This window comes from Prionailurus viverrinus, chromosome C1 (genome assembly GCF_022837055.1).
Source record: "Prionailurus viverrinus isolate Anna chromosome C1, UM_Priviv_1.0, whole genome shotgun sequence".
Taxonomy (NCBI): domain Eukaryota; kingdom Metazoa; phylum Chordata; class Mammalia; order Carnivora; family Felidae; genus Prionailurus; species Prionailurus viverrinus.
In genome coordinates, this window is record NC_062568.1 from 28956436 (window position 1) to 28968922 (window position 12487).

The 12487-nt window shown below is 41.3% G+C and overlaps 1 protein-coding gene across 1 annotated transcript in view; it reads left to right on the forward strand.

Moving 5' to 3' along the window:
• The first annotated feature begins 588 nt into the window (after window positions 1-588).
• MPP4 (MAGUK p55 scaffold protein 4) overlaps window positions 589-12487 on the forward strand; it is a 39007-nt gene continuing 27108 nt past the window's right edge. Inside the window, exons 1-8 of the mRNA XM_047868785.1 lie at window positions 589-660; window positions 1280-1373; window positions 2463-2584; window positions 6358-6435; window positions 8529-8609; window positions 9764-9895; window positions 10604-10685; window positions 11797-11882. Coding sequence (XP_047724741.1) covers window positions 589-660; window positions 1280-1373; window positions 2463-2584; window positions 6358-6435; window positions 8529-8609; window positions 9764-9895; window positions 10604-10685; window positions 11797-11882 — 747 coding nt within the window. The remainder of the gene's footprint in view (window positions 661-1279; window positions 1374-2462; window positions 2585-6357; window positions 6436-8528; window positions 8610-9763; window positions 9896-10603; window positions 10686-11796; window positions 11883-12487) is intronic.

Genomic DNA, 12487 nt, shown 5'->3' on the forward strand with positions numbered 1-12487 from the left:
TGTCCTAAGAATAATAAAAAGGAGACGTTAAATAAATGTAGTCAATAAGACATTGTATATTTCAATATACAAATCTGGAATATCACTACATCATATATATCACTATATATAATGAAATAACATGTTTGCACCTATAAAAAAAATCCACCAGGATGCAGCAGCTTTGAATGCAGACACAGATAAAGGCAGATAGTGTGGTGTGACACTGTGATACCCGAAATGGTATGAGCAGCCTTAGCACTATTGACATGATTTTCTGAAATAGTGAGCAACTTGATAAAGTCCAAGCAAAGCAAAGTAAATTCATTTCTCAATTACAGTAATACCATTTCAGAAAATTCAATGTATATTATACAAAAATACTTTGTGTTTATAGGTAAAGAAAAGTTGGGTTCCAGGCTCTGATAATTATACAGTTTTTTTTGTTGTTGTCGTTGTTGTTTTGAGCAACATCAAAGTCCAGTGAGGTGTTTGAAAATTATACCAGGTGATTTTTCATCATATAAGGCAACTTCTCTGAAGTTGTGAGCATGACCCCTTTGCCCTTATTTTCTTAATCCCCATTTTGCTGGCTGAAATGTAGAAGTGATGTTTGGAGCTCCAGCTACCATTTTGGAACAGGAAAATGAGAACCATACCACACCCCAGGGTGGCAGAGCAGTGAGCTAGAAGGAGACCATTCTCTGAGCACTTCATGGAGCAAGGCTGCCCTACCAGTCCTGAATTTTCTCTGCCTCTACATTTTTACATAAGCAAGATGTTTCGCCACTATTGTGTTTCTGTTTCTTGAAAATAAACCTTCTGAAAGCAACGTAGAAAACAACCTTTAAGAGTATGCCTCAGGAGTAGCCATGACTCTTGCCATTATGATCAGTACCATGAAGAACTATAGGTGCAGTGAGAGAGAACAGGGCACCTGAGTGGAGTCAAGCCAGGGAAGCCTCTTCTGGCTCTGAAGGATGGTAAAATTAACTTGGCAAAGAGAAGGGAAAGAAACAAAGATTTGTTTGTCACTTGCTAAAAAAAGAGAAGAGTGGGAAGACTGTTTTATGAAATTGTAGTGTTCTCTCATAGGGGTTAATTTAGGGAGTAAGCTCCACAGGGCAAGTGTTTTTTTTTTTGATATGGATCCCAGAGTATAGCACAGTGCTTGACTTGCTCAATATAAATGCTATTGAAAATATATTCCAGTGCATGAGAGCTGCATGGCCAGCATGACTGAGTGAGCTGTGTGCTGTGAGCTATTGGTCTGCTCCCAGTTCCAAATTCCTTCTGAAAGCTTGTGCAGGGAGGAGGGATACAGACAGACAAAGGCACAGATCCACCAGACAAGAAGGACATGAAGCCCTCTACGGCCACCAATCCAGAGAATGGTATGTGGTATCAGGACTCCTTTCTAGATTGGAAAACCCTTATAATATCATTCTAAATATGAGATCAAAATTAGGGGAAGGGATTCTGATAGATTTTGTGTGATTCTTTTTTATTTTTATTTTATTTTTTAATGTTTATTTATTTTTGAGAGAGGGAGAGTGCGAGCAGGGGAGGGGCAGAGGAGAAGGAGAGAGAATCCCAAGCAGACTCCTTGTTGTCAGCATGGAGCCCAACTTGAGGCTCCATCTCATGAACTGTGAGATCATGACCTGAGCTAAAATCAAGAGTTGGAAGCTGAACCGACTGAGCTACCTGGGTGCCCCAGATTTATTGTGATCCTTATAAGGACATTGTTGTACACTTAAGAGTGTCCTACTACATCTACTAGTGATGAGTGTAAGCAATTTTCAAGTCAGGATGGAAAGAAATTGGCATAGTGAGTTTAGAACCTCTTTTTTTCTCTGATCTCCCAGTGTTTTATTTAAACTTAGAACTTCACAACTTGTTCACATTCAAGATATCACAATAAATAGTTTCTATTTGTAAAAAAATCAAGCATTCACTAAAATCTGTTCAGTTTCTTTAATCAGTGGAATCCTGAGATTTGTATTGAAAACCTATGGACCAAGTTTTTCAATCACATTTTCAATAAGAACTCTCAAAAAGGGTGAAGACAAAGACTATGTATGAATTTGAGAAAGAAGATCCAGAGAACAACTAGATAATTTTGGAAAAAAACCAAAGGCTGATAAAAGTAGGGAAGGGAAAGCAATTTTGCTCTCATAAAATCCTACATCTGTATATACTATGATCTATTATTTCATCTAATGTTACCAACAACCCAATGGGAAAGCTAGCATATTCTCATTTTGCCCCAAGGACTGGTTTTCAGATAGTTGTGTGACTTTCTGAAGCTCACACAGTGATAGAACAGGGCTTGAAACCTGAGTCTTTGGCCTTAAATCCAGCATCATCTCCTTCCTCCATAGTCACTAGGACATCCCAGCTGTCTGAGTTGTCTTTCATACTTACACCTGCCTTTCTTCACCCACACCGACCACCCCATCTCTGCCCTCGCCCTTTTCCAGGTCTCTCCCAGATCCTGAGGCTTGTGCTACAAGAGCTGAATCTGTTCTATAGCCGAGATGTGAATGGAGTGTGTCTCTTGTACGATCTTCTCCATTCGCCGTGGCTGCAGGCTCTGCTGAAGGTGAGCACCTCATTACCCGGAAGCCTTTGCTTACTGTGGGAGCTGGGAACTGCTTACCCACCTGTGCCACTGGTCAGTTGTCAGGAAATTCCAACTTGGTAAATGTTCTTAGAAGGCCAATTCTTTTTTTTTTTTTTTTTTAACATTTTTATTTTATTTTTGGGACAGAGAGAGACAGAGCATGAACGGGGGAGGGGCAGAGAGAGAGGGAGACACAGAATCGGAAACAGGCTCCAGGCTCTGAGCCATCAGCCCAGAGCCCGATGCGGGGCTCGAACTCACGGACCGCGAGATCGTGACCTGGCTGAAGTCGGACGCTTAACCGACTGCGCCACCCAGGCGCCCCAGAAGGCCAATTCTTATGTGTGTTCTGAGAATTTCCAACATGGGGGTGGGCGTCCCCACACCAACAACAATTCTCGGGATACTACTGGATGTCCTACTATTCATCTCAATTCTGACACTATCTACCTGGAGATAGCATTGGATAGCATTGGATCCTATCGGAGATAGCATAGGTGAAGGGTTCAGTCTCACAAGACTGCTGTACCCTCCCCCCATTTCAGACATCAGTCACAAGCCAAGATGGGTACCTGTACTTCTGACCAACTGTCTATAAATCAGAGGTTTCATAACCTCCTCCTTGGGTTCCATTAATTTGCTACGTTTCCCTTGCTAGATTACCAGTTTATTATAAAAGGATATAACTCAGAAACAGCCAGATGGAAGAAATAAATAGACCAAGACTTGTGGGAAGGGATGAAGAGCTTCCATGCCCTCTTCACTCTTCCCTAGATTTCCACATGTTCACAAACCAAAAGTTCTACCAAACCCAGTCCTTTTGGGCTTTTCTGGAGGCTTCATTACATAGCCATGACTGATTAGATCATTAGTCAGTGGGTGTAGATTCAACCTCCAGCCGCTCTCCCTTCCCCCAGATTTAGAGGTGGAGGAAGGGGGTGGGGGTGAGGTGGGACTGAAAATTCCAACAGTCTAATTACATGGTTAGTTCTCCTGGCAACCTGCCCTTAACCTTAGGTGCATTCCAGTAGTCACTTCATTAACATAAAAAAAGAGCACTTTCCTTGCTTAGGAAATTCCAAGGGTTTTAGAAGCTCTGAGCCAGAATCAGGGCCAGACTAAATAATGTAATTCTTATTATAAATCACAATATCACAGCAATTCTCAGAGAAGAGCTACACAAACCTATTAGCTTATGAAGGAATTTAATTTAGGTGGGGAAGTATACAGCAGCTCCTCTTTTCTCTCCTAGTTCCTTTTCGTCCAGAGGACCATGGGATCACAAAGCAGCCACCACAAATGGCCATCAGCACCTTTAGCATCTGTCTACAACCCTTTGTCCTTGAGGCTAAAACTCAGTACAAATAAAAATGCTTTAAAAAAATTATTCCTGTTTCTTAAAATCAGGAAATGAGATATATGCAGTTCTGTTTAGACATTTAAATTTTTTCTTTCTTTCTTTCTTTCTTTCTTTCTTTCTTTCTTTGAGAGAGAGGGGGAGAGAGCGTGCATGCGCTGGAGCGCAAGAGCTTGTACACGGCCACTAGTGGGGGAGGGGCAGAGGGAGAGGGAGAGAGCATCTTAAGCAGGCTTCCTTGGGCTAAGCCTAAGGGCTCCATCTCACAACTGTGAGATCCTGACCTGAGCTGAAATCAAGAGTTGGACACTCAACTGACTTAGCCACTCAGGCACCCCAATGTTAAATTTTTCTTACCTTGAAAATTTCTTCTTCTTCTTTTAAATTTGGCTATAATTTCTTGCACTGTACAATAACATCTACTATCTAATTATAATTTTGTTCAAATGTTATTTTTAAGAAAGATTCTTTTAAAGTTAATTTTTGGATGTGGGTGTGTCCTTCAGCTAAGTGTGAAATGTGGTCAATCTTCTGATGCTTGTTAATATATTATTTAAAATAAGAGAAAATGGTGGGGTGCTTGGGTGGCTCAGTCAGTTAAGCATCCCACTCTTGATTTTGGCTCAGGTCATGATCTCACAAACTGTGAGATCGAGCCCAGTGTAGGGCTCTGCAATAATAGTTGGGATTCTCTCTTTCCCTCTCTCACTGCCTCTCCTCAGCTCTTGCTCTCTCAAAATAAATAAATTAAAAATGAATACAATAAAATAAGAGAAAGTGGCAACATCTTTAGCATGAACAAAGAGGTACACTCACAGAACTTGTTTTAAAAGTCTTGATTTCGTCATCTATTCATCTATTGTTGGACACTCAGGTTGTTTCCATGTCATGACTATTGTGACTAGTGCCTCAGTGAGCTCAGGGGTGCAGAGACCTCTTTGAGATCGTGATTTCTTTTCCTTTGAATAGATACCCAGAAGTGAAACATACAATGGGATATTATTCAGCCATAAAAAAGAAAGAAATCCTCCGTTTCGTGACAACATGGATGGACCTGGAGGGCATTATGCTAAGTGAAATAAGTCAGACACAGAAAGACAAACATCATATGTTTTCACTTCTATGTGAATCTAAAAAAGCAGAGCTCATAGATGGATGGTTGCCAGGGGCAGGGGCTACAGAAAATGGGGAGATGTTGGTCAAAGGGTACAGATTTGGTTATGAGATGAGTAACTTCTAGGGGTGTAGTGTACAGCATAATGATTATAGTTCATAATACTGTATTATATACTTGAAAGTTGCTAAGACAGTGGATCTTAAATGTTCTTAACACACCCCCACACACCCACACACGCAATCATAATTATGTGAGGTAAAGCAGATGTTGACTAACCTTACCGTGGTAATCATTCTGTAGCACATACATATATCAACTCAAAATACTGTGCACCTGAAACTCACACCATGTTACCCGTCAGTTTTCTCATGAAAACTTGGGAGGAAAAGCCTAAACTAATTCCTATCAGGCATGTTTTCCTCTTGGGATTAAGCTCAAGCAGGAGTTTTCCTGTCACTAAAGGGAATCCCTTGCTCACCTGTGCAGATGGTGTGTACCCCATGTGCCCTGCCTCAGTTCATCAGCCTTGTGTCTTCTGGGTAAACCTGAGCACTTGGCACAGGGGCGGCATGAGGAAGCACTGTCATCCCTGATCTAGATGGTAGAAGGCTGGGCCTAACTGGCCTCTTGGGCCTCATCCCTCCACCTGTAAGAGAAACCAGATTCCTAAAATAAGAAAGGCCTCACTGCAGAGCTGAGCATGCCTGGGCATACTCAGCCAACTGTAGATCCTGCTGTGGAAAAAATTCCTGGGGTCAGCAGAGGCGAAGTTGAAATTTTTATAAATGAACGTTTACTGGAGAATTAAGAGAGGAAGAGGAAACAAATGGAAGACGAGAACAGACAGCAATAAGCACATATAGTGTGCCCGGCCTCTTGTTCACACACTCTGCTGAACCCCAAGCCACATGGCCGGTGCCCTGGCACAGAGGTTCTTACAGGTCTCTGGCCTCAAATCCCTATTGGTCCCAACCCTGGAAAACCCACTTGTCAATATAACAAGAGTAAAAGTTTGAATTTCCTTTTACCAGGGATGGTGGCTGGGGAAGACCAATTTCTAGTGGCGGCCAGTAATTAAGCCTTTGAAGCATTGAAACCACCAAACTTGAGCCCATATCTGTTAGACAGTGAGAGACACCTTATTAAAGGCCAGTCACACAAGCCACTCAACTGCTTGCACCGTGGCCCGGCCTGTCTCTCCCCTTGCAGACCTTCCAGCCTGAAACATTAATAGTCACGTTATCAATAGGTCATTCTCCCACCGTTGCCCTTCTGCAGGTTTATGATTGTCTCCAGGAATTTAAAGAAAAGAAACTTGTTCCCGCCACAACTCATGCACAGACGTTATCCTATGAGGTAAGGTGGTTTTTTAATCCACAGAAGAATAGGGCTTTAAACGTGAAGCCATTTTACTTGCACTGTTAATTTAAATGAATTAAGGACCTAATGGGAGAGTTTGATGATTTTGTATTGCGTAAGTGTTTCTAATTGAGCTTTAATAGAAGGGAGAAAATTAGCCAGCACTTCAAATTTAAACAAACAAACAAATGGCATTTTAAGCATAAGTCCATTTCTCTCTTTTTCTCCTAAATCTTAGGCTCAGTTTATCCCATGTAATCTTTGGGTAATGTTGTTATAGAAGTGTTTCCCAAATTTATATCTCTAGCGGGGTTCTTTGCCTGAACTCTTATACCCACTGCCTTCTCCCCATTGTACTTAAATGCATGTTTAATGGACCCTTCAAACTTAACATGGCCCATGAGCTCCTGATGGTCCCCACACCCAAAGCTACTTCTCTCCTAACCTTTTCCATCTCAGTAATGACACCTTTGTTTTTGTAGTACTCAGGCCAAACTCCTTGGGGTTATCTGTGACTTTCTCTTTCTTTCATACCTCATACCCAATCTGACAACAGATTCTTCAGGGCCAGTTTCAAAATATATCCAGAATCTCATCACCTCCAGTATGCCACATAATAGAAACCTTCATCATCTCGTATACAGATAACTGCAATATAGCCTCCTCCCTGGTCTCCTGCTCTTGCCCTCCCCCCCCCCCATCCCCATAGTCTATTCCAGCATAGTAGTTGAAGAATTCCTCTTGAAAGGGGTGTCAAATCATGTCACTTCTCTGCTTAAAACCTTCCAATGACTCCCTATCTCAGTGTACACATCACAGTTCTTAGATAGTCAAACATAATATAGTTCCCATTCCCTCTTTGACTTAACACTCACTGCTCTCCCCCTTGCTCACTATGCTCCTGCCAGATTAACCCCTGTGGTGGTTTTATCCAACATGCACCTGCCACAGGCCTTTTGCACTGCTATGCCATATGTCAATAATGCTCTTGCCCATATACTCACATGATTTACTTCCTCATCTCCTTCTGGTCTCCATAGAAATATTACCTTCGCACTAAGGCTTTCTCTGGTCACCTACCTAAAATTGCAACCCCTCCCTCTCCACCTTCCTGTTTTATTTATCTTTTTAACTCTCATCACCATCAAAAAAAAATATGGGGATTTTTTTTTTTTTTGAGAATGGGGATTTTTGTCTGGCACTGTATTTGTATCACTGAAAACAGTACCTAGCACATAGTAGATGTTCAATAGATATTTATCAAATGGATGAAAAAGTGTAATCTATTTTATTATTTATTGCCCAAACTGTATTAAAATAAATATTAAAAAAAAAGAAAGACTTTACCCTCCACTCCAGTAATCAATAATTCACATTGTTCTCAGTTATTCCCAGGAAAACACACATATGATATTTTATTGTTGTAATTGTAGTGAACGGAGGTAAAGCTTAGTAAACCATTTATTTTCATTTGACTGTATGTAATGAGGCTCAACTGCTGAGAATTTATAGAGCTCTGTAAAGTCTTTGAAGGTCTCATGTCCTATCAGAAAGCAGGTCTACACCTAAACCATGGAAAAGAGATCAGAATTTATTCTGTTTAACATTTTTTATTGCAGTAAACACTAAAATTGGTAATGAAATAATAAGTCCTAAAATACAAACTACTATTCCCATTTTCCATTTGATGGAACATCCACAGGATTGGGCTTAAATACCTGGAGAATTCAGGTTCCTTAACCTGCCCATAAAGCATTCATGTTAACAAACAGTTTTAGCGCCACTAGAGGGAAATTGCCTTGGTACATATGATATGACAAAATCATGTTAGTTCTTACTCCAAGCCTGTAATATGCCAGGACTGGGGCACTGAAGTTTAGATCTACCCCAAATCTTGAATTCAACTTGCTGTAGTAAAGTTTAATGATGAAGGAAAGATTCTGGGCCCTGACTTTAAAGATGAAAATGAAGATTTCAATAACAGCTTGTCTTAGGTTAATGTGCTATATCTGTTATCCAGCCTGGGTGAGGTTAACTAGGTGATGAAGATTTTAAAAAATTTTACAGTGTACACTTTTTTTACCAACCAGGTAGTGGGGATATTACGTGAAACTCCTAAATCCCCTGAGACCCAAGAACTAAGACAAATCCTCCAGGCTCCACATTTTAAGGCAAGTGCTTACTAAAATAGATAAGATATGCCCATCTGGTGCATAAGCAAAGTTGGGAAGAAGAAATAAATGTGACAGAAAATGCACTTTCTGAATAGACATTCTATTACTGCACACGGGTGACCAACAGATTGTTCTTAAAGATGTGGGACTCAGATGTGACTGGCTCTGTGTTGTTAGCCATGGAGCTAAACCTGCCAGAGTTATGAGGAGACATCCGGAACTTTCCATGTGTCTTGTTGCCCCCCTACAAGGCCATTGTCCCTCTAAAGTTCTGGGGGACAATCAGGGTAGTATACTTCCTTGTAAATATTTTAAGTTTTGGATAAAGTGTATGAAGATGTTTGGAAAATATAGTATAAGGATGATAAACTCAATGAGAGGTATATGAAGAACATTTGATTAAAAAACATTTGATTGCAGAATGGAAATCTATCTCATAGCACTTATAGAATTTGAGATCATTTTATCAACAGATGAGAATTTTAAGAGAAGGTCTGCATTTGGAGCAATGGAACTTATGAGTCAAATTTTTAGTTTACAAGATAACCCTAGAGAATTTTCTCTGAGTTCCAGTGAAGTTCTGTCCTCCAATCTCAGGCTGGGCTATCAAGTGACTACTTCCCCACCCAATGAAATAAAAATTGAACAAAATGGGCCATTAGAAGGAACTCTTTGCTCATACCCTAAATCAGGAAGCTACTTTTTCTCATTCTGTTCCTCATAGGCCCTTGGGAGTCACTGACAAACTAAACCAGCAAGATGTTTTGATTACTATCCCCCATTCTGCTTTAATTAGAGAAAATATTACAAAAGTTATTCTGTAGTTCAAGCTTGTAGGAACACCATGGATTACATGGATTTGCAGGAAATGAGAAGTGACAAAACACATTTTAGCAGAAATGCAAGAATATATTATGTAGCACTTAACCTCTCCCTGCCTTGCTTCTTTTAAAACGGGGACAATAAATATAGCTGCCTCACAGAGTTATGGTGAAGACTGAGTTAATCCACATAAAAGGCCAGTGTGTACGTGTTGGTTGTTGTGGTAGTAGTGATGGTGGCGGTGTCTTGGACAGAGTATTGGCTCCCTGTCTTCTAAATGCGTATGTCCTACGTGTGACGTTTACTCACCTTGTCTTCTCTGTTCCTAGGCCTTGCTCAGTGCCCATGACACCGTGGCTCAGAAAGATTTTGAGCCCCTTCTCCCCCCATTGCCAGACAACATCCCTGACAGTGAGGAAGCAATGAGGATTGTTTGTTTGGTGAAAAACCAACAGCCCCTGGTAAGGAAATCACTTTATCTTTTTGTTAGAATTATACCATGGTTAATTGTGAACCAAGGGTTAATTATGAACTAAGGGTTGATTGTGAACTCTATTATCTCTAGTAGTTATTTAATATAATGTTAAATATTCTTGTCTCTAGTCACAGTATAGTTTGAGGCATTCAGAAAATGTGAGGGGATCCAAGATAATGGCTGAAGCATGTCCTAGCAACTTTTGCCTGTGGCTTTAAACACATGATACATTATCATGTTTTCTCTAGGAAAGATTTTTGCTTAGTGTTTTTCTTTGTTGAAAAATCTGTGAGAAATAAGACTTATTTTATTTTATTATACTTATTGTTTGGCTCTCTGAGGTACATACATTTCACTAAATTCCAATGTACTTATATAAGTTTTTTTCTCTTTATTGATGGGAAGCTAAGTGAGGCATTAATTTGATTTTCTAAGAAGTCTCTTTGATTAGGTTGTAATGGTGAGAGCTTTCTTTATCTTTGTAAGGATCTAAATATTCTTTTGTATCTATGTGGTTGGATAGAAACCTTGATAGGCCAAGGTTGAATGAATGGCCTTGTCTTTTTGATGGCATGGTATGGCCCTGGTTGGTATAAATATCCTCTTCTGACCAGACCAGAGGCATATTGAGGGAAGCCACCAGAAAAATGGTCATGTTAGGTAAAAGAGGGATTCCACTGCATTCTTTCTCCAGGGAGCTACCATCAAGCGCCACGAGATGACAGGGGATATCCTGGTGGCCAGAGTCATCCACGGAGGGCTGGCCGAGAGAAGTGGTAAGCTGAGCAGCAGAGTATGGATGTGACCAGAGAAATAGGAAACCATTACTTGTTTAGTCTTCTTTCCAGGGAAACCCAGCTTTCCTAAACAAGGTCAGGGCTTCTGTGCATTGCATTGGTTACTAGGAAGGAGGGAATAAATATTCCAGAAAATCCTGTTTCCCTCCTTCACTGAGGCCCCATATTAATGTTCTCTCAGTTTACATTCTTGTGGTAACCTACCAAGCTAAGTATTATCAGGCCATTCTGCAGAAGAGGAAACTGAGGCTCAAAGAGATTAAGTAACTAATGTATGCACGGTTTTCAGTTAGACTCAGGATGCAAGTCCGGGTCTGTCCACTCTATAGTCCCAATTCTCTCCCTTCACCTGGTCCTTCCGCTTGCAACAAGGCTCTGTTCCACCTTGAAATGCCTGTTGCTTGCCTTTTCTACCAGTGAACTGAATTTCCTTCCTTTCACGGCTGCGTTTCCGTGCCTGCTGCCCCATTTCCTCACTTCCCAGGGCCTTGGAGACGGGATGGGCTTCATACCCCAACATTCTTAGAGCAGTGGCCCCAGGATTTCCTAGTTGCTAAGTCCATTGGCCCTTCCTTTGGCCTCAGTTTTATTTTTACTTTCTAGAACATTTGGTGTCATTGACCGTAACTGTCTTGAAGTGTTCATCACCTGTGGTTTCTGTTCCACAACGTCATCCTGCTTCTCACCTCTCCCTCTGACAACTCCACTATTTACTTCATACTTCTCAAGGCTTGATCTTAACCCCCATGTTTCTCCACGTTTCCTCTTTTGAAGAATGCCCCTCCCCTTTCCTTTTCATTTATCATTTACTCATGATATCTTCATTTTATAGCATCAGATTAGCAGAAATAGAAATATCACCATCACTTAATACCCAGGAAAGAGGTATAAAATGCGATTCTCTGTGCTTTGGTGGTGGTGTACTCCAGAATAACCAGCCTGTATTATTATTGTTATTATTTCAGAGTAAATGTTTAAATGTTAGAGCATGCTTGGCTTAATGAGTTTGCTAAAAATCTTTGGTACAGCTACCTCTATTTTTTGCCAGTTTCCTTGTATCTTCCTTTGTTTTGTGTTCCTGTTTGCCTAGGGCTGTTATATGCTGGAGACAAACTGGTGGAAGTGAATGGAGTTTCAGTTGAGGGACTGGACCCTGAGCAAGTGATCCATATTCTGGTAACAGTCTTCTGTTTGCCTTCTCTACGACTCAGTGCAATGCTGTGGCTGTGACCTGAGCCTGTCTGGCCCATGGTGTGTGTGCTGAAACATGAGGGGGGTTTGGTCCTTTCTCCAGACCCCCAGACCTTTTCTGTTTCTGCTGGGAGACTTCTCTTGCCAAGCTGCTCTTTTGGCCTCAGTAAGGCTCTGCCAATCCCTCCAGCCCAGGCTCCTTGTTGCCTGAGTTGCTCCTTTGGAAACTGAAGCTGGGGTGGCCAGAGTGAGACTCTGGAGGAGTGTCTGAACCTGAGCAAATTACCTTTGCTCCCCTAACATTTTTATACAGCTGAAATCTATTCAACGTCTTCCTTGAGGTAGCTTTGGGGTAGAAAAGATGTCAGGGGAGGCTACCCTATGGGAGGGGGAATTCCTTGCCTGTCTTGCCCACCATCATTGGTGGTTGAAACTGGGGATTTATGACCAGTTTATGGTTTAGGTTTCTTTTAGGTCCCATTTCCACTTTTCAAACCTTTGCCTGAATCACAGTCGAGCTGTCATAGCCATAGTGGTATGCCCCCCCACCTTCCCCATGCACACCCCAAGTGTGGGGGCTGACATGGATT